Below are 23,122 nucleotides of genomic sequence, written 5' to 3'. Positions count from 1 at the left end.
AGAGAGGCAGAGACACTGGCAGAGAAAGAAGCAGGTCCCCCACAGGGAGCCCAATGTAGGACTCGATCCCAGGACTTCAGGATCACTCCCTGAGCCTAAGGCAGATGCTCAACTGCTGAGCCACGCAGGTGTCCCAGTAAGGTGGGTTCTTAAATGTGCTTTGCACAGAGTAACAAGCTACCCAGATATTTACTATTATTTACAGTTTCTTACCAGATCTAAAATCCTGAATACTTTGAGAGGTACTGCAGACAGCAGCATCACCTTGATGCTGGTTGGCAAGTTACAATGCGGTACCAATACTGTTACTGATTTTAAATAAAGCAAGCAGAATGCTACTATGGATAACAGTGAAGTGGGAACCCAGAGGCTTGGATTCAAGATTCAGACATGTGGAACCCTGGACAAGTCTCTTTGAGCTTAAATTTTTTCATTTCTCAAACAAGTGACTCAATTTCAGACCTTTAAAAGTTTCTTCTAACTCTAACATTCTAGAGATACTGATGGAATTGTTCATGAAGCTGACAGTGACTAATGTGATGGATAGGACAACATTCAAGTCTCATTATTCCCCGAAATGTTCTGGTTTCCTATTTGGTATCATCTACGGTTAGATAAGCCATTAAAGAAAATTTTCTTCTGACAATTGTTCTAAGGAAAACATCCCCAACTGGGCAGGTTAGGGAATAGTTTTAGCCTCAAGAAAGGAAAGAGATCAGTTATACCCAATGTTTTTTCTCTTGCGCCTTTCAATTTCTGACCCTATCCTCACCAAAAGACCCTCCTATATACAAATCCGGCAAGTGTTGAGCTTTTTCCATCTCAGCAAATTCAAAACATTATGTTTTGCAGAGTGTGTCATTCCTACCCATTCTGCTTAACTCATAACCAGCCACAATTCTTCCAAATTTTGGAATCTAGGAAAATGGCACTTTAAGGAGGGTCACCAAAATAATGACAATAAAAAACTATACTAAATACTGTTGTATTAGTGTGGCCAGTCAGCACTCGACTACTTTGTGTTAAGATTGTTTGATCAAGGGATCCCTGGGTGGCGCAGTGGTTTGGCGCCTGCCTTTGGCCCAGGGCGCGATCCTGGAGACCCAGGATCGAATCCCACGTTGGGCTCCTGGTGCATGGAGCCTGCTTCTGCCTCTGCCTATGTCTGCGCCCCCCCTCTCTGTGACTATCATAATTAAAAAAAAAAAAAAGATTGTTTGATCAATTAAGTACCTGAACTTCATTAGAAAAATGACTTCACTAACTTCTTACTAAAGCATGCATCCAGAAGTCTGGTTAAGACTGTGGATGCATAAAGGGCTAGTTTCCAAGATCTATAAAGAACTTATTAAACTCAACACCAAAGAAACAAACAATCCAATCATGAAATGGGCAAAAGACATGAACAGAAATCTCACAGAGGAAGACATAGACATGGCCAACATGCATATGAGAAAATGCTCTGCATCACTTGCCATCAGGGAAATACAAATCAAAACCACAATGAGATACCACCTCACACCAGTGAGAATGGGGAAAATTAACAAGGCAGGAAACAACAAATGTTGGAGAGGATGCGGAGAAAAGGGAACCCTCATACACTGTTGGTGGGAATGTGAACTGGTGCAGCCACTCTGGAAAACTGTGTGGAGGTTCCTCAAAGAGTTAAAAATAGACCTGCCCTACCACCCAGCAATTGCACTGTTGGGGATTTACCCCAAAGATACAAATGCAATGAAACGCCGGGACACCTGCACCCCGATGTTTATAGCAGCAATGGCCACGATAGCCAAACTGTGGAAGGAGCCTCGGTGTCCAACGAAAGATGAATGGATAAAGAAGATGTGGTTTATGTATACAATGGAATATTACTCAGCCATTAGAAATGACAAATACCCACCATTTGCTTCAACGTGGATGGAACTGGAGGCTATTATGCTGAGTGAAGTAAGTCAGTCGGAGAAGGACAAACATTATATGTTCTCATTCATTTGGGGAATATAAATAATAGTGAAAGGGAATATAAGGGAAGGGAGAAGAAATGTGTGGGAAATATCAGAAAGGGAGACAGAACGTAAAGACTGCTAACTCTGGGAAACGAACTAGGGGTGGTAGAAGGGGAGGAGGGCGGGGGGTGGGAGTGAATGGGTGACGGGCACTGGGGGTTATTCTGTATGTTAGTAAATTGAACACCAATAAAAAATAAATTAAAAAAAAAAAGACTGTGGATGCAGAAGGAACTGTGGTAGAAAGGCACCTAATTCATCTTTTATCCTTTGTAGCTAGCAAGAGAGTAAATGCTAATACATGCCTAATGTATGTATTCATGTAGTGAAGAAACTGAACAAATGATAAGCTGTGGTACAGCAAGTAATCAGGCAAATACCAACATTATAAGGATTTTAGATTTTTTAAAAATAAATTCAATTGTTAAAATAGTGTTACTTTTCCAGAATACAGAATCAAGTTCCAAGAACGTACTTTTAATAAAATAAGGCACGATGTTTAATAAGGCAAAATTCACACAGAGGGTTAATATAACATCACATTTTGTGTGTCCTGTGGGGAAAATGGAGGTACAGAATTGAAGTAGCTTAAATATTTTTTTAGAGCATTTACCATCAAAGTAACTTATAAATTTGATGCACTTAACTATATCTTGTCCTGAAAAGAAAATTTAATTGTTGAATCATGTTGCTGAATTACATTATCATTATGTTTTAAATATCTATATATCTATATGCTTATATAGATATCCCTAATTCATAAGATTTCAAATACATAAAACTAAGAGGTCAGACAATGAAAAATAATTTGACTAAAGTAAAAGTACATATATTTTCAATATCCTCTGTTGATAAAGTCCCAAACTTTTCATAAAATGTTAAAATACTGGTAGCTTACAATATTCAATAATATTTTTGTTTCTCATGAATACAAGTGGGCTCAGAAATGCAACAAACACCAGTTGCAGGCACACAGGTCTCTCCATGATTGTACTGTTGTAAAGTTATTGTTGAAGTTAATATTCCTTCTCAATAACATATATTACATCACATTAATGACCACATCAATGCCGACTATTTAATAAAAGGATTCTCTTAAAACATCAGTTGTAAACAGAAGAATTAACCAATTTAGTAATATTTTTGTAGTACCAGCAATACCACTTTCAATCTCATCTCGGTTTCTTCTAACCACAAATTAGAATAAAAGTTTTTATCCAATTTATTCACAGCCAAAGAAAGTAAGTTCTGGTGAATGCACCTAGTTAATCCAACCATGGCTTCCTGGTACAATGGTATATAACTGTCATTAAACTAATAAATTTTAATATTTACTAGATTGAATACTATACCTTAGGATAAATTGAGACTGACAAATCTCAGATAAGTCTAGTAGCACCCAAATCAGTATTACCCTGTGAGTGTTCAATATTTGTTGTTAGTGAACTATTATTTTCTATGTCATTTCTTAGCAAATATGAACCAAGGAACATAGAAAAAAATGGAGATATTTACATGAAAATTGTTAAAAGCATAGCCCCTTGCAACCCAGTGTTACAAAAACCACTCACAAAATATCCTAGGCCTCACAGTAATATATTTGTATAATGCTAGTAATACAAGGTTGGTTAGGAACTGCTGTCATCCCTTCGTGGTACCAGACAAATTTTCTTTATAAAATAATATAAAAAAGAATATACCTTTTCACTGATTTGATTTCAAGGGACTCTGATCCTTATGGCTTGACTTTCTCCATAGTATGCATAATTGAGATTCCCTCTCCAGAAGCCCTAGACTCAGACATTAAGCCCTGTTTTAGAGGAAGGAATCCCTCAGAGGTCACTTACAGTCTTTCTCTCTCAAGTCAAATGCAAAGGCTCATTACCATCTCACAAACAACTTACTAAACGACACAGTTCCCCAAACTTTTCTACAGTGGAGGATTTAAGGCACACACTTTCTTAGCACAAATGAAGACACTGCTGTCTTTAAAAAGGTCATGACTATAATGAAAATACAAAAGTGGATGCTATTAAATTCATCAAATTAATGTTATAAGAATATAGTGCTTAATACAGAAACAGTGACAGTCAAGTACTTTTCTATACAGAGGGATCAGAACTATGTATCACAGATCATGTTGTCTAAAAACATGCACATCACCCTTTATTACTAACACCCAACAAAACTTAAAAGCTGACTATTTTGGACTAAATGAGGAGTAATATTTATACTAACTATAATAAAATCTCTACTTTGGATAAGAAGGGGGTTAAGTAAAAATTAGGTATTTCTAAATAAATGCAGCTTAACTAATTATATATACATTTTAAAACTGTTATTTTCCCTACAAAGGGTCTTTTTAGAACAACTTTTTAAGGTATAATACTGCTAAAATGCTTTAAAAGATCAAACTTTATTTGCACTAATTATTTGCTTAGTATTTTTTTCTTTTTTAGATAGTGACACAGTAAACATTAACCAGGGCTGTACCACAAATTCTAGGTTAATGACGTATTACCTTCTCCCTTTGGAAGGAGCAAGGTTGGCTGTAAGACAGTCCTTTTTTTTTTTTTAAAGTATTATTTTTTTTTAATTTTTTTTTTATTTTATTTATTTATGATAGTCACATAGAGAGAGAGAGAGAGAGAGGCAGAGACATAGGCAGAGGGAGAAGCAGGCTCCATGCACTGGGAGCCCGACGTGGGATTCGATCCGGGGTCTCCAGGATCGCGCCCTGGGCCAAAGGCAGGCGCCAAACCGCTGCGCCACCCAGGGATCCCTTTTTTTTTTTTTTTTTTAAAGATTTTATTTATTCATGAGAGAGAGAGAGAGAGAAAGAGAGAGAGATGGAGGCAGAGACATAGGCAGAGGGAGAAGCAGGCTCCACGCAGAAAACCTGATGTAGGACTTGATCCCAGGACTCCAGGATCACACCCTGAGCCGAAGGCAGACGCTTAACCGCTGAGCCACCCAGGCATCCCAAGACAGTCCTATTTACTTGCTGGCCCATCATTAAGGAAGGATGTGGACAATCTCTCAATAGCAGATACCAAAAAAATTTAGTGATAGAGGCTTTCAGATGGTAGTCAATAGGCCATGTGATTTTAAAACAATTCACTATTACTTTAAGGAACTTTCTTGGTTCAAGGAAATCCCTGGGAGTCTGGTGACTGAGAGAGAATCTCCCTGCCCTTTGGTACTTTTAAAAGATTTCTTTAATTTAATACTCCAGCAATCAGCCTTTTCCTTCTTCTCTTTTGCCTAAATTGATATTTACAGTGTTTGGTAGAAGTGGTCTGCAGCATTACACAGCACTAGTGTGGACTGCCTTTAACATTTATTTACATCAATATAAAAATTTCTCGAATTTGAGGTACAGTTTACAATGCATCTTTACTTTTAAATTTGGTAACTTAAAGTTCTAAACAGTAAGAATTTCAGAATAAGAGACTTCTGTGGCACACATTTAGAAGTAAAATATGAATAGTAACCCTCAGATCTACCTCTGGTATTCAAATGCAAGGAATTCTAAGAACCTTAGCTAGCTTATCCTTAGGGTCAGCCAATCTCTGGCACTATGGAAGCAAAATACTGTATTAGCTAATCTTCCTATTTCCTAAAATCCTAGGACTATTCAAACTGAGTTGGTGACACTGAGAATTGTATTCTAGGAATAAAGATTACTAAGAATGTTCAATGTACCCATTTCCATTTCAAATATTAACACTGAAGAACTCCATTCTAAACACATTAATGCTGTGGTTAAGTAGTTTTATCCACAGAAGTTCTGGTCACTAAAATTATCCAACTGGAGCAATATCAAAAACTTATTTCATTATGATAATTAGTGCAGATTCTGTAAGTCTCAAAAAATAATTAAAGTTTATTAATTAGTTTAACACAAACATGTGACTTAGCAACTAAAGAGACAGACTATCATTTCAAATACACAGTCAGCTATATGGTTCAGGAGTTGACTATCTGGTTTCTAAATTATCAAGTCCCTTATATCTCATCTTCTGGCTAATTTCTATAATCACCAGTTATAAAAAAAGAGAAGGTAGAAAAGAGAAACAAGGAAAATCTTAGAAATTATTAGCAGCTCTTATAAAAGTTTAGGTCAAAGATTAAAAAAAAAAGAACTAAATTGAAATGCAGATTTCAGTAAAAGTTACTAAAGACAATTGCACACTGATCTTAGACTTTCAAATGTACATGTACAACAAACATTTTGTCGTACATTATGGCATACATCTGCATATATAGCAAAGGCTAGAAATTATTTCTGGTTGGATCTATTTACATCTATAAAAGATCAATCAGTAAACCTTTCTGGGAAACTGGGAAGTACTTGATTGTACTTACATATCTACCCATTTATTTTACAAAGACTAACTCTTGGAAGGCTACCCAAGCTGTTACTTAGGTCAATCTGGTAATGGATTAGGAAGTAAACTGAGGCATTTAAGTCAGAAGAATTTGGTCCTATCACTTTGGATATTTTACTATGATTACATTATTTTCTATGAAAATATTTTATGTATTGGTATTAACTAAATCAGTTACAAAACATTTTGGGCTTGTCACTTAGGCACTGCCTAAGTCATCTTTACTTTTCATAATTTTGTAGTATGAGCCATAGCTTGCTGTGGCTCAAGTGGAAGTAAACAAAGCCTTTACATTATTTCCATTTTATGATATAATCACCCATGTACTACTTTGCTAGGCAGCAGAAACATAATAGATTACTATTATAGACCTAGAAAATTTCTGAATAAAAAGGAAAAAAATATTATTACATCATAACAAAGTGAAGGGATTCACTCTATAGCAGCGTTTCACAACTGCAGTCATGAAACTCTCATGATGTTTCATGAATAACACATAATAAACTTTGAACTATCCTACAGTATATTTTTTCTAAAACAAAAAATATATGACAAAAACCTAACATATGTACATATTATTATTATACAACAATCTGCTTTTAAGAAATAGTGTGCCCCAGTTGTGAATGCCAGGAAGTCAGAAGGGAGATCCTCTGATGTTTTAATGTGTTTCTGACTGGCGTATTACTGTATAGGTAACATTTACCAATAAAACATCATTTTATTATTGGATATCTAATAACTCCTACTATGTGTTGTTTATTTTATAATATCAACTTCTAATTGTACTATTATTCAATACTTATTGCAAATCAAACTAGTTAATAAAAATTTGGTCATTTCTAATAGCAATTTGTGAAATATTTTTCTGCTACACTTTAGGGATATAGTTAAATTTCTTATGTTATCAATACATTACTTTCAAAAAGTATTACATGATTAATCTAGTTTTGGAAATTATCCTCTTTCACACAATTTAAAGACTGCTTTAAAGTCTTTACACAAATGACTGCTGCCCACAATTTTACTTGGCTTGCTGTAACGGTTTTCTAGTTTTTCTTTAAAATGTAGAGAAAGTTACAGTTCAGAAAACACAGGCAAAGGAGTCAGGTATGACTTAAAAATTTTAAACTCATTTTCTTACTCCTTTAATGCAAGATACAAAGAAGCTTTCCAAGCATACATCTCTTTTGTTAGAAGAAATCTGACAGATTCTTAAATCAAAAGCTATCATTCTGTCTTATGATGAAAAGATTAATCAAGACACTACTTCCCATTAGTGTAAAAGTTATTTCCTTACAAGGATTACTTCATATTTAAACAAAAAACACAAGTTAAGTTAGCCATGAGCTCTGATGTTAGATATACAGCTGTTTATCTAGTTCTGTTAAAGCATATTTTAAAGTGTCCTGCATAGTATGTCAGGTTATATAGGCTGCTCTGGCATCATTCCTTGAATAAATTTCTAAAACCTTGCTAGGATTAAGGCACTCTAACAGTCATTCTGGATTACAGAAGGGCAACAACAATCATAGAGAACAAAAGAGCACTACTGAAGAGTTTTAAAATCCCACATAAAAATTATATCCCTTACTTTACCAGTTAGGTCAGAAAGGGTTAGGTCCTATGTAATATCTGTGAGCTTATCTCAACAGCTCTGTAATCTAGACATGTGGGCAATATAAGAAGGGAAGGTTAATCCTGTTATAGTCTTCAGTCTAAACGTAAGGACAACTCTGATAAAAATTACAGCTCTGATCATTTCTTTCTTCATCTCCACTATCACAAGTTACACCACTCATGGTTTATTGTAGCACTGCTCTACAGAATGCTCCATTATGCTGTGTGATTCATGCAAAACTTGAGTGAAAACTGCAAACAATCAGCTAAACTTGAAACCACTATTCAGAGTGAATTATATTCAAAGAATCCAAACATGGAACTGGACTCATTCCTGTTGAATGTGAAGATGAAATACAAAATAGTTTCCATCATCTCTAGCTCTCTCATGGAGATTCAAGATGAAGATATGGTTTCTAGTAAACTTTGAAGTCCATCTTTTTTTCTAATCACCTTTGCTCAGTTCTTTTAATTGTTTCATACCACCCTGCATTCTTTTCAACCAAGAAGAACTTTCTGCATTCTGTGTGCAGCAACACTAGCTTCGTCCTCCGAGTCAGATTCACTCTGCGATGTGGAGCTGTGAGAGGCGGAACTGCAAGGGGAAGAGCATTCTGGAGAACATAAGTAGTGCATCAGTGGGAGGCGGTACTTCCCACAGAAGTCCACAAACTTAATTTGTCTGACACAGCAGTCAAAGTAGACTCCTGGAGAAAAGAAGGAATTAAGTACAAAATAATTATTACAAAGCAAAGAGCCATTTCTTTTTCAACTCTTTCTCCAGCATTCTAAAGAAAAGCCATATACAGTCTTCTTTTTTTGTGAATTGTAAGCAGAAGCAGTAGTTACTTCTATAGCTGTTTATAGAAATACCAAAGGTCTTAGGGATGGCAATCTGGCTACAAAGAGAAGGCCAGATAAGATTTATCTTAAAGGGAGCTAGCATTAAAAGGATACTGTTTACTTAGCTTGTTTTCTCTGGATGACTTGGTGGACAGTGGCTGATTATAGGAGAGATTATAGGATACCTAACATGTTCTTCTTCCATACCCAAGCCACTCCTGGATACTACCCTACAGTCAAGAAATTAGGAAAAAAAAAAAAAAAAAAAAACCCACAAGGGGTGCCTGGGTGGCTCAGTTGGTTAAGCATCTGCCTTTGGCTCAGGTCATGACCCCAGGGGAGTCTGCTTATCCCTCTCCTTTTGCACCTTCCCCCCCCCCCCCCCGCTAGTGCTCTCATGCTCTCTCTCAAATAAATAAATAAAATATTTTTAAAAACTCCACAAAACTCCTTTAATAATGATCTTACAAGATTAGTTGTCATACACAAAATTTGCAGAAAGGAGATGATTTCTAGTACTCCTGTTCTATGTATTGGGAAGGCAAGATTCAAAGAAACAAAATACCATCTTTTTTTTTTTTTTAAACATTTTATTTATTTATTCATGACAGTCACACAGAGAGAGACGGAGAGGCAGAGACACAGGCAGAGGGAGAAGCAGGCTCCACGCAGGGAGCCCGACGTGGGATTCGATCCCCAGTCTCCAGGATCGCGCCCTGGGCCAAAGGCAGGCGCCAAACCGCTGCACCACCCAGGGATCCCAACAAAATACCATCTTATATTTCCACAGGTTCTAAACCTACAGGTTTCAAAGTTGTTTTACTAATGATCTCACTTGATTCTCACACAATTATACATTGTTAGGTAGACTGAAACAGTATTTACCTTTTTTGATTTCTAATTTACTGCTCCTGAGCTGAGGCCCTTCAACTAAGTAAAAATACAGCTAGAGCTGAGAGGAAAGCAGAGGTCATTGTGGCTCAGGGTTCAGTATAACCGGAGCATCTACAACTCTGGGTCCCATCACCTTTCTGCAGAGCAATCTCAACTTTGTATACCCTAAGACTGCTCTGGCACCAACTACTCTGTATTACATAAGGGTCTAAACTAAAAAGATGTGCTTCAAGCAAAGGAGAAACATGATTTCTATTTATCTTTTTCCTAATACTTCCCTCATTAACTTTCTAATTTTCTGATCCTGTAGTCAGTATAATCCATAGTTTAAAAAGGGGACTTCATAGTATGTTATTTTGAACAATTTAGGAAAGTATATAAATGCAATAAACTGGTCAATCAATATTGATGGTAAATCCCCCCTAATGTGTTAACATTCTAAAAAAAGATGGGTGTAATAAAGTATTATAGAGTTACCATGAGAAAAAAACGATACAATACTGTCTTGTCATTTCTAGGATCTCAGACTCTACAAAGGCAAAAAAAATCTCTGAATATAAATGTGCTTTTGTTGGGGCACCTGTGTGGCTTAGTTGGTTAAGACTGACTCTGATTATGGCTCAGATCATGATCTCATGGTCGTGAGATCCAGCTCCCCCTGCCCTCACCCTCTGTGTTCGGGGTGGGGCAGGGAGTCTGCTTAAAGATTCTCTCCCTCTGCACCTCCCCCAACCCACATACTCAAGAATGTGTGTCCTCTCGATCTAAAATCAATAAATAAATCTTTAAAAAAAGTTTAGTTTTATTTAACTTAGTATTTAATAGCTAATGAGTCTGAGGGGGAAAACATTACTGGCTTAATTTCTGTATAATCTTGCTTTTTAAACTAAAAATTTTTATTTTTAAAAAATATTTTATTTATTTATTCATGAGAGACACATAGAGAGAGAAAGAGACACAGGCAGAGGGAGAAGCAGGTTCCCTGCAGGGAGCCTGATGCGGAACTCGATCCTAGGACCCCAGGATCACGACCTGAGCCGAAGGCAGATGCTCAACCACTGAGCCATCCAGGTGTCCCTAAACTAATAATTTTTAAAGTATACTTGTCTGTAAGATAAATGATGTATTAGTACACTAAAAAAAGTCATTAAGAAAAGCATTTTAAAAAGAAAAGATAATTCTTGTAGAGGTCCATTTTTAGAAAAGGATAGATTCAAAGAGGAGATCAGACATAGATTATTAAGCCATAAGGTATGGTATGAATGCTGTCTCCCATCTATGTTAAAGTCAGCTTGGGAAAGGAGAGCCACAGTGAAGAGCTTAAGCACTTCTAATCTGACACAGCACAGCACCTTCTATTTCTAAGAGTGAGTAGCCAGAAATGGCCCAGAGTATCATCTTTTTTAAACCAAGTGTCTTTTCTATTTTTTAATATTCTTTGAGAAATTTAAATCATTTTCTCTCTTTTAACCTTCAATTTCAAGGCATGATGGGACTTTCAGGGAAAATCTTATCTGGCTCTGATCATCATTATGCAGAATTTCCCCTGCAACTACATTTCTGCTATTACAGTAAAAACCTTTCTGTACCCCTATTAGGTTGGATTTTTAAAAAGTAGTCATTTATGAAAGAGATAAAATAAAACGACCTGCTATCAATCACCAGCTCCCACCCACACATCCTGGCACTCTAGGCCTTCATAACTGGGCCTCAATGTATCCTTTATTCCTCTCATATACTTCCCTAACTGTACATTTGAGCCACATTATTTAACTCCTCTGATATTGTACCCCATCTAGTATTGTGTCTAATTTTGCTCTCTCCAACTGAAAAGTTTCCTATCCTAAATCTTACTTACCATATCAAAATCCAACTCAGACTTCAAGAAATCAGCTCATTTTTCCAGATCTAATCAAATGTACTCTCTCCCTCCTATGATTTCCAAGAGTACTCTGAATTCTTACTTTACTCTGTCCTATAGTCTATCATTTCTTTAATCCTCTCCAGATGCTCTAAACTCAATAAATTTTGAATCATGGATTTACAAGAATATAAAAGTCTAGAGTACACTCCAAAATTGATACATTCAGCCTATTCTCCTACATCCTGAATCATACTCTATAAAGGTACCTGATACTTAGAACAAACAGTGGGTCTAGGAGAATGTCCTACAAATAAATATGAAAGGTGGCCAAACATTTTGGAAACTCTTTTTAAACTGTTAGGACTATTTATGCTTCCTTTGTGTTCCCTCTAATTTTACCACCTTATTCTACTATCTTATGACAGTTCCAAGACATGAGGAGACTTTCTGGTTATTTTCCTTCTGTATGAATTGTAAAGTACTAAAAAAAAAAAGGAGAAAGGGAGAAGAGGGAGAAATATCTTACTTTTCTGATAAAAGGGTGAAAGGATGAGGGAAACTGAGACTAAAAAAGCCATCTCTGAAAGATGACTAATTAGATGACTAATTAAAAATTTAGATCAATATAAAAAATAGCTAAATGAGGGCAGCCCTGGTGGCTCAGCGGTTTAGCATGGCCTTTGACCCAGGGTGTGATCCTGGAAACCCAGGATCGAGTCCCATGTCGGGCTCCCTGCATGGAGCCTGCTTCTCCCTCTGCCCGTGTCTTTGCTTCTCTCACTGTGTGTGTCTCTAATAAATAAATAAAAAGTCTTTAAAAAAATAGCTAAATGAATAGGAAACATATACAATGAATTAACTTACCTCCACACTTTGGGTTTGGACAATTGCTGGCTAAACTCAAGTATCTAAGAAGATTCCCAGGAAGATCGTAGGGAGTGTAGGAAATATTTCGAATTTTAATGGTCCGTGCAGCTAATTCCAGGAGAGTTGGAGGGTCATAGGTTAAATCTCTAACAAAACGAACAACCAATGGATTTCCTCGCAAACTCAATTCTTCCAAATGAACAAGGTTGAGAATCTCTCGAGGCAGGTATGTCAGCAAGTTATTGTGAAGACTGAGAGAACGAAGCGAATGCAATCTACAATGAACGCAGTACAAAAATCAATGGCAGCGAGCAAGCTAACTACCAAGAAAGTTAAGTGAAGAACTTGATTTCCCTTGAGGATGAGCAATTAAGGTCAACAGAAGTAAAATAAAAAGCTGAAACTAGACCAAGTGCAGACTTGTAAATATCATGAACTGACATTTGCCCATAGAATCCTAGAGAGTCTAGAATAATTAGTATTCTGATGTGCTAAGCTGATATGAATGCTAGATTTAAAGGTTTTTTTTAGCATGCTTTATCATTCAGATACCTATAAGAAGAAAGATTTAAAATTCAACAGAAATCAAGATCCTTCACATTATTTCATCAGGATAGAAATGTTTCATATTAAAAATAAAATTCCATAAAACCTGGGAAAATCTATACCAAATTACTCTATTTTTGATTAGAGAAAACAGGCTAAACAAATATGTTGAGAAGTAAACCAGGGCATTTAAAAGTAATGTTAAAAATAAGCAATTCAACTCACAGCAAACCTTAGAACTGTAATTCTCATGGATCATTTACCTTGAGAATGCCTAATTCTCTTCTACATATAAAACACATGGAATGAATGCAAGGCAAAAATTCCTAAGCAAGGATCTCTGTGTATACTTAGACTGCCTGAAACTACTCACTGTGAAAGCTGAGGAGGCACACTTTGGATTTTGTTGTCACATAATACCAAGTAACTTAGAGAAGGCAGATTTGCTAATTCTGGTGGAATTTCTTTGATGAAGTTTCCTCCGAGATATAAACACTCTAAACTGTAAAAATAAATGAATAAAAACAAAAATGTAAACAAACAAAAGTCAGACAAGACATCCCAAGGTCTTTATTACAACGAACAGATTTCATTTATTCATTCAGCAAATATTTTACTTAGAATCTGCTATATGCTATATAGGCGCTAGAGAAATATGCAATCTTCAGAGAGCTTATATTACGGGTAAGCAGGTAAGACACAATATTGTTAGACAACATTATAACTAAACACAAAACAAGGCCAAAAGTAAGTATACTATGATTAAAATATTAAAATAAGCAGAGCAATCCATAAATGATAGAGTTAAGTAGAGAAGTAAGATAAGGACACAGTACTTGAGACTGGGAAGGCTTTGCAAAAGTGTTGTGACTTCAGCAGGACCATGAATTTATGAGCTCATGCAGATGGGAGGAAACAAGACACTTTCAGAGGTTGGAGGGGACGGCTTTTATGGGACAATGGACAGATCTTTTAACACAGAAGAATAGAGTTCCTGTTGAAGAACCCAGAGAAAAGGCTGAAGGAAAGCCAGATTATATGAAGCCTGAATTCTGTGCTGATAGGCATGGCTTTGATGCACTATGAGGCAATGGGACAACCACTAACTAACCTTTTTCTGAAAAGAGTGGAAAAACATGGCTGAACTCTACATTTCTTCTTTGTTCTTACTGTAGCAAATGCATTCTTCAGGAGCCAGCTAAATAAATTATGTAAAATTGACCACTATCATGAAACTAAAGCTTCAGATAGTTACCTTACTTTCCACCAAATTAACAACATTTTAGACATAGCATACATTGCACCAAGATGTACTGTTACTTTTTGTGGTGATGACTGTAGAAAGGCTCTCTCCAAGATGTTTTTGCAGGGAGTGGCAGAATCAGTTCTTACAACATATGTAATTTTTAAATATATGTAAGTATTACTAAAACATATACATACAGAAAAAAAAGAAGAAAAAAAAAGAAAATGTATACCTACAGATCTTTTCCATTACTATGTTACTTTTGTCTTCCTGCTAAATCCGCTAACTCAACAGACGCTAGGATTCTTTTAAGACACTTTTGAACGTGGCAGAAAATAGCCTACTAAACTAATACCGAAACTCCCAGGGTAAGGATTACCTGGGATACTTTTAAAGCTATGAATTCCAGGCCCCATCCAGATTCACCACATTAGAGCTCTAGGGGAAGATTTTAGGATGTAAGGTTAAAAAAATAGGATAATGTTAAAAGGTAAAGCCACATTACTCTGCAGAGCTACAGCTAATTACAAATCCACAATTAGCAAATTAAGAGTACTTCTTACCATATAACCCTGCCAACACTTACTATCATTTGCTTAATTTATTATTTTTTTATTACTTTTACTATTTGTGTGAAAAATGGTACCATTCTGTTCTTTTAATCTGCAGTTCTCTAGTTATTCTAGTGAATTTATTAGCAAAAAACAAGTGTTTTTGTCCACTTGTATATCTTTAGAGAATTGCCTCTTTCTATTCTTTATCCATTTTTCTCACAGGTTACATGGTTTTGTCTTATTAATTTGTTGGGAGCTTTGTTGTTAAATATACGTTCTGCATAATCTTGCTTCTCTGTGGCCTAGGGAATGGTCTATTTTTTGTTCACATTTTGCATGTGTAAAATGAATGTGGAGCTACTAGGATGAAACTTATTAACTGTGCAATTCAAAATTTGTATAGCATTACTTATTATTTTGTCTTGCTCTTGTGGTTAGTCTTCCACCAGAACCAGAATTTTCCTTCCTCCCTTCATAATTACCAAGTTTTGTTCTTTCCCCTGAAAATACAGAAGCAGATAAATCCTTGCTGAACTGTTCCTTAATTCACAAGAAGCATTTCTCTTTTTCCCTTTTAATTTATTTTCCCTTAAAATCTATTTCTTTTAATTATCAATCTTGCCTCCTGGTTTTATTTTTGTTCGTATTTATTTCATTTAATACACCATTCATCAGTATGTGTACTTAGGCCGGTTATTCTTGTTACACCCTAGTTCCTTCTTCTTCAAAATGAAATAATATTAAATATCAAACAAAGTGCCTCATTAACAAATATGAACTAGGCACCTACCATGTGCCAGGCACCAATCCAGGGACACACTATAAATAAGACCAAGTTCTTGACCTTACAATCTAGTGAGATAGACAAAAATCAGTGAATGTGTATGTATTATATCAGATATCTTTAAAGGTTACCTCTATAAAAGGGGTGGTAATCAGATGGTGATGGAAGTGAAATTGTAGACAGGGTGGTCAGAAAAAGTTCTCTTAGATGACACGTGAACAGAAATCTGAATGAAATGAATGAGTAGAAAATGCTTGGTGTGTTGCCAGCTGTAGGTTCATCAGAGTGGTAGCGGTGGGAGAGATGTGGTCAGAGACGTAGCAGGGGAAAGCCAGATCACAGAGGGCCTTAATTAGAATTTTTTAAAGCCAATTGACTTTCTTTTTTAAAAAAAATATTTTATTTATTCATGAGAGACACAGAGAGAGAGAGAAGCAGAGACACAGGCAGAGGGAGTGGGAGAAGCAGGCTCCATCCAGGGAGCCTGGCGTGGGACTTGATCTCGGGTCTCCAGGATCAGGCCCTGGACTGAAAGCAGTGCTAAACCGCTGACCCACCCGGGCTGCCCTTTAATTAGAATTTTGAATTTTACCCTAAGTAGGAAGGGTTTTGAACAAAGTTGTGTAACTTGACTTACACTTTAGAAAGATCACTGTTGCTGCTGTATGTAAAGTAGCTTGGTAAGTGGTGGGAAGAGGAGTATGGTAAGAGGAGTGGAAGTAGGATGACCAGACTGGAGCCTAATGCAGTAGGGCAGATGTGAAATGGTAGAGATTTGCTTGGTACATCTTTTTTTTTATCCCATTGCTTTTAACTTATTGGGGTATTTCTATTTTAAGTGTAACTTTTTTTTAAAAAGATCTTATTTATTTGAAAAAGAATGAAAGATCACAGAAGGAAAGGAAGAAGCAGACTCCTTGCTGAGCAGACAGCCAGATGCAGGGCTTGATCCCAGAACCCCAGCCAGGATCAGGACCTGAGCCAAAGGCAGGTGCTTAACCAACTGAGCCACCCACACACCCTTAAGTATAACTCTTATAAGCAGTATGCAACTTGATTTTGATAAGTTTAGACTTGTGTTTTCTATTACCATGGTATTTCTCAATGCCTTTTTTCTCTTCTCTTCTTTTGTTTCATTCAAGTTTCCTTTCTTCTCATTCCCCCTCTACTATTTTGAACTGTAGGTGCTATTTTTACCTTGCTAGTAGTTACCCCAATTTCCTTTGCTCTCCCTCACTCCTAAACACACATCCATGCCTTCTGTCCTTCTCTCTGTATCATTTAGAATTAGTTTTATCTTGATCTGAAAATAAATTTAATTTATGATTAATAATTATTCAGATTTATCAATATGTTTTACCAATTTCTTTGTTCACCATTGTTTTTGGAACTTGTTATTTCTTTTTCTTTATAATTCTGAATTTTATTAAAATGAGTTCTCATACCCAAAAATAGGTTGTTTTTAAGCTGTGAGCTACAAGCCTGGGCTAGTAAAGAGCTTGCTATTTCTTTTAAAGTCCATTTTTCTTGGAGTATATATTTAACAAGTTCTTTCAGCAAGGACCCATGGTTGTTAACCTTTGAGTCCTCTGTCTCCAATGTTTTTATCTCTTTCCTTCACAGTTGAGTAGCAGCTTGGCTGAGCATAAAACTCTGGGTTGATGTTACTTTTCCTCAAGCACTAGGAACTGTTCCATTACCCAGTACTGTTCCATTACTTTACAGCCAATATTACTGCTGTTCCTTTGTCAGTAATTGTTTTTTTTTTTTTTTTTTTTTTTATTAGGAGCTGTTAGGGTCTTTTTTTCTCTATTGTCCTAAAGTTTTATTATGATGCTTCAGTTTAGCTATCAGTTTAGAGTAATCTTTCTTTAATTATGGGAAATTCTCAGCTACTATTACATCAAACACAGCTTTTCCTACATTTTTTCTATTCTCTTTCTAGAATTCTTACTAAACAGCAGTTTGAATTTTAGGATCAATTTTACATGAAACATTTCTTTCATATTTTCTATTTCTTTATCTTTCTATGCTGCATTCCAGAAGAATGCCCCAGTAAGATCTTTTAGCTTATGATTCATTCATCAGCTAACTTCAGTCTACTATTCAACACATTGAGTTCATAATTACATTTTTTCATTTCTAGGAATTCTAACTGGGGTTTTCATAAACTGTAAATTTTTAAACTTCTTATTCTTGTTTCATTGATGAAGTTCCTGCCTTTACCTCTCTGAAGTTAGAAAACATACCTACTTTAAAGTCCTTTCCAGAGTTCCTTATTATATAAATTTTTTCAGGTACAATTTCTTTCATTTGTTGAATTTCTATCTGTATTTCATAATCTCAGACATCCCTGTTATGTAGTGACTTAGAAAGCTAACCTGAATCTGAAGTTTTGTCATTTTAAAAATATACTGATACTTTTTTCCTGATTATGCAAATCTTTCCAAGGTTGCACTCTCTTGAACTATAATGCTTAGTAAAAGTAAGCAGACAACTTTAATTCTGATGTTATATTTTTCTCTTTCAAAGATTACCTAGTAGCAAAAATCAACTGTTTGGACAGGAGAGTGAATTCTCTCTCCTGCACAGAAGTGTCTAAGCACTGGTTTAAATGGGGGGGGGGGGGGGGGGGAGATTCCTGGGCAGGAATTTTTGATCCTACCAAATATGGTTAATGCTTGGTTACTCAGAAAAATTTCTTTTTCAATGAGGGAAGCTACTAGAATAGAACAGAACAAAACAGAATAGAATAGAATTGAACATTTGGAATCCAAATCACAGAAATTATCCTGGAAAAGGAACTATTTTAACGAGAAGACTATCTGGGGGAAAATTTAACAATCCTGGGAGTCCTTTTATAAAGATTTCAAAAGTTAAAAAAACAATTTGCAACATAGTCTAATGATGGAGAAAAGAAAATAAGGTGAAGGGAAGCAAATGCAAATATTGTCCTTTCTACTTAAGTCCAAGAACTAAGAGAAATTAGTGTCTCATTCATTGTCAGCTCTGATGCAATGTCTCCTTCTATCAATGCTTTGGAGTATATACAGACAGAAGGGATGCCAAACCTTAGTAGTAACTGTGACTTTATCAGAGAGTTATCTGATGTCCTAAAATATAACGAAGTCTGCTATTTCAAAATCATATAAATTCTCTGAGGGTATCATTAATCATAGTACACAACCAGAGTATTAAATTTACACTTTCAGGCTTATTTCTCACTTCGAAACTCAAATAATTTCCAAAGTTCTAGGGACTTAAAGCCTTTCAATGATTTGGGGGAATTAAATTTCTAAAACATACTCTACTTTTTCCAAACATGCTTTTGAAAGGAGAAAACAAACTACTATTGAATTTGAAGCAAAACTGTAGTGTTTAAAAGTTCCTGTGATGTGTAATTGTCAACACTGCACGTCTGTTCATCTGGCTTAGAACAATTCTATTTTTTAGTGTTTGATGAATATTGAAAACAAAACTCATTCATAGAATTTATAGAATTCTTCTTTTCCTTTCTGTTTAGCATTAATAGACCAACCTTAAATTTGCTTCTTGGAAAGTATCCCTAGGGATTTAAGTAGGTGACTTTTCTGTAGCAAGGGCCAATGACCCACTGAAAAAAGAGAGGCCCTTAGTACCAATAACTTTAAAGACAGATATAAGTAGAAAATGTTTTGCTCCTCCACCCAATAAAAATGACATTAAGAATAACAAAATATAAATTAGTCCTACATTACGGTTGGTTAAAGGGAGATGGAATTAGTGAGACAGCTCTGTACAAAAAGGCAGGAAACAGGAAGAGATATACAGAAAGACAAGAACCATACATTTGTGGATAAAGGAAGTACTTTTCTTGAGGTAGCGTCCCCATATCAAATCATTTTCAAATACTATCACTCACCAAAAGCTTTTAAAGAACATGAACCACATGAATCTCATTGCCACTATCTGGCTTCAAGCAAGTGACTGATACTAAATCTCAGTGTCCTCATCTGTTAAAAAAAGGGGGAGGAGGTGAAATCAGGCCACTGCCCAGGTTGTTTATACTTCTAAGATTGTATTTTTATATGACCCTTTTAGCTTACATTCAACTAGAATTTAAATTTGGAGCATGGCCTAAACCTCTACTCATTCTTACTAGTAAAGAAAAATGGAGCATAAAACCGAAAAATGAAAACGCTGACAAAAAGGATCCCATGTACAATTGGAGCCAAAGGTACAATGACCAAAAAGCATAGTTTATTAGCCTAGAAAATCAGGTCAACCAGGTAACAGCTTTGACCAATCCTCCTGATCACATATGCAACAGAAGAAGTCAGAAGGATTAGGTTCTAGCCCTATTCTATCACAGTGGAAAATTCTTGGGTTTGAAGTCAGAGACCCCAGAGGTCAAATCCAGTTCCACCACTCGATGGCTTTGGTATCTTATAACTTAACCTCTCATTTCTCTCATCTCACAGAAACACTGTGAGAATTAAAAAGCTGTATACAGAGCCTCTACTATAGGGCCTACAGTATTGTAAGTACTCAATAAATACGATTTTGCCTACCTTTCCCCCCATGTGATGGAAATAACTGTTCTAGGTCCTTCTCAGTATATTAAGACTCAAATGAGAAAGCTGGAATTATTTAACTTTAAAATTAGAACCAAGGACTGGACTGTCAATTTTCTGGGTTTTTTTTTTATTTGTTTTTTTTAAGATTTTATTTATTTATTAGAGACACACAGAGAGAGAAAGGCAGAGACACAGGCAGAGGGAAAGCAGGCTCCATGCAGGGAGCCTGATGTGGGACTCGATCCCGGGTCTCCAGGATCATGCCCTGGGCTGAAGACGGCACTAAACCGCTGAGCCACTGGGGCTGCCCTCAATTTTATGTCTAAATCTCTTTCCAACTTTTCTATTTCTTAATATCTCTCCTACCACCACCCAGATATAAGCGACCATCATCTTTCATTCTAGAATTAACTCCTTCTAATGAGCCCTCAAAATCTCTTCTCTTCACCCTCTCCCCACTCCATTGCTGTGCAACAACAAGACAGATGTGCTTAAAACTCTCCCGTGTGTACCTAGAATGAAATCCACACTTTACCATGGCCTTCAAGATCCGCCATGGCCTGGGACTGCTCCACGTTTTTATGTGCCAACTTTCCCTCTTGGCCACTTTCTCACTGTGCTCTAGTACAATGTCCTCCTTTCAAAATGTTGGCCTTCGGTCCCTCTTGCCTTCCGGCTTTTATATGCCCTGTTCCTTTTACCTAGACTGATCCCACCCCACCTTAACCTTGTTAATTCTTATTCTTCCTTCAAAATTCTCAATTCTCCATTCTCAATTCAAATGTTATTTGCTCAAGGACCAAACTAAGTCAGGCCCCTCTGTTATTTCAAGGCATTCCATTTGTCTTCACAGAACTTATAAAAAACTGTAATTAAATAATGAGGTTTTGGGGCGGCCCGGGTGGCTCAGTGGTTTAGCACCGCCTTTGGCCCAGGGCCTGATCCTGGAGACCCGGGATCGAGTCCCACGTCGGGCTTCCTGCATGGAGCCTGCTTCTCCCTTGGCCTGTGTCTCTGCCTCTCTCTCTCATGAATAAATAAAATCTTAAAAAAAAAAAACTAATGAGGTTTTATAACTAGTTATTTAATGTCTAGCATGTTAGCTCCATGAGAACTGAACCATATCGCTGCTGTATCCCCAGTACCTAGGACAGTGACTGACACATGGTAAGTACTTCATAAATATTTGCTGATGAGTCAACGAAGGGACATCTTGTCCAAATGCCTCATTTTGCAAGATTAGGTCGCTGTGGTCAGGATATGTTAAGTGACTCGCCTAAGGCTGGGACACCAAGAGTTCTTATTCTCAGGCCGCTGTTCTTTTCACTAGATTTACCTCTTTCTAGCTCAGAAAACTCAATAAAGTATGATGTGAAAACTGCAGATGACAAATATTTTTTCCCCCACTTTGGACAATACATTTGCTCTGTTTCTCACATCCCTGCGGAGCACTTTTTAAAGCACTTTTAGGAGAGTTTGGCTATCCTGCTTCTCTGCTTCCCCCTTCCATTTAATTCAACATATATTTACCGAATAATCCCGTGGGTGAGGCAGACCTCTGAACAAGGAATTCTAATCAGTAAGGTAAATGCAACGGCAGGATGGATGAGGTACACAGGAAGCAACAGTGTCCGGGAGCCGGTAAAGGAAGGAAACAGACAACCCTGGAGATGGCTTCTGGAGGATGAACAGGAGTTTGCCAGGGGCAGGCAGCCTTCCAGGCAAAGGGGACTGACTGCATCCATTCACCACGTATTTCCTAAGTGCCCATAAGGTGCCGGTAAACTGCAGGGCTCCCCGCATTTCACAAATCGTCGTTGCTACTAGTGCTACAGAGAGAGAGGGCAGCGGGAAACGGAGTGGAAAGCCAGGGTCTGGTCAAGCACCTTGTTTGTCAGACACGGACAACCACCGAAGGCGTCAGGGCAAGGACGTGACCACCTCAGATTGACGTTTGAGTCCCTACTTCTCCCTTCCTGGGACCCAAGAAGCCAAAAAAAAAAAAAAAAAAAAAAAAAAAAAAAAAAATTCCCAAACCCTCCCTCGCAAATCTGCTTAGGGCACAACTGCAAAGGCTGCCAGCCTCGCGGTCTTCCCGGGCCTTCCCTTACAGCTCGCCGCGGTGGCCGGGCAGCGCTCCCGGCCAGAGTCACGGAGCGAGCGTGCAAGACCATCGGTTACGTGACCAAGGAACCGCGCCAAGAGCGGGCCTAGCGCTCCGGGGCCTCGGGGCCTCGGGGCTCCGGGGCTCCGGGGCTCCGGGACACCGCCCCCGGCTTCCCTACCCTGGGGCGGGGGGGCAGGGCCCCGCTCACCTCCGCAAGTTCTCGATCTCGGCCGGGATGCTCTGCAGCTGGTTGCCCCCCAGGCTGAGGGTCTGCAGCGCGCGCAGCTGCAGCAACGACGCGGGCACCTCCTGGAAGCAGTTGCCGCTGAGGTTGAGCACCTGGAGGCTGCGGCAGAGCGGCGACCGGGCCAGGCCCTTGGGCAGCGCGCCGGGCCCGCCGAGCCGGTTGTTCTTGGCCAGCAGCGTGCGCAGGCCGCTGAGCGCGAGCAGCTCCGGCCCGAGCGCGGTCAACGCGTTGCCGCTCACGTCCAGCAGCTGGAGGTGCGGGAAGCCGCTGCCCAGCGCCCGCGGCAGCGACGCCAGACGGCTGTGAGGCAGGAGCAGCCGCAGCAGCGCCTCGCGGGCCCCGCGCCGCTCCTCGCCCCGCGCCTCCAGCTCCGACTCCAGCGTCTCCGGGGACAACGTGAGGCGGGACAAGTTCAGTTCGGCCTCCCCCGCTCCGGCCTCCTCCATTCCCGCCGCCGCGGGCCGCGCGGCCCCCCCCGGAACCGGAGGGCGCGGCGCGCGGTCCACAGGCCCGGGAGCTGCCCGGCGCCCCGGAACCTGAACAGGAGGCCGCGTCGGAAGTGGCGCGGGCGGGCGCTTATTCCCGCGCGGCCCCGGC

At 38.2% G+C, this 23,122-nt stretch overlaps 1 protein-coding gene across 3 annotated transcripts; it reads right to left on the bottom strand.

The window, feature by feature from the left end:
* Positions 1 to 2,462: 2,462 nt before the first annotated feature.
* LRRC58 (leucine rich repeat containing 58) lies at positions 2,463 to 23,086 on the bottom strand. Of its 3 annotated transcripts, none has more exons than XM_072812221.1 (5): positions 22,487 to 23,086; positions 21,702 to 21,848; positions 13,405 to 13,533; positions 12,483 to 12,760; positions 2,463 to 8,724 (listed from the first exon to the last, which is right to left on the bottom strand). In XM_072812221.1, exons 1-5 carry the CDS (start codon positions 22,969 to 22,971, stop codon positions 8,516 to 8,518), a joined length of 1,248 nt encoding a protein of 415 aa, XP_072668322.1. In that variant the 5' UTR covers positions 22,972 to 23,086; the 3' UTR covers positions 2,463 to 8,515. The 3 variants fall into 3 exon arrangements, with proteins under 3 accessions (XP_072668322.1, XP_072668323.1, XP_072668324.1); XM_072812222.1 differs by having other exon boundaries at positions 21,702 to 21,743; positions 22,487 to 23,085; XM_072812223.1 differs by lacking the exon at positions 21,702 to 21,848 and having other exon boundaries at positions 22,487 to 23,083.
* Between the last annotated feature and the right edge of the window lie 36 nt (positions 23,087 to 23,122).

This window comes from Canis lupus, chromosome 35, assembly GCF_048164855.1.
Source record: "Canis lupus baileyi chromosome 35, mCanLup2.hap1, whole genome shotgun sequence".
Classification (NCBI taxonomy): domain Eukaryota; kingdom Metazoa; phylum Chordata; class Mammalia; order Carnivora; family Canidae; genus Canis; species Canis lupus.
This window is presented reverse-complemented; position numbering and strand designations above follow the sequence as displayed.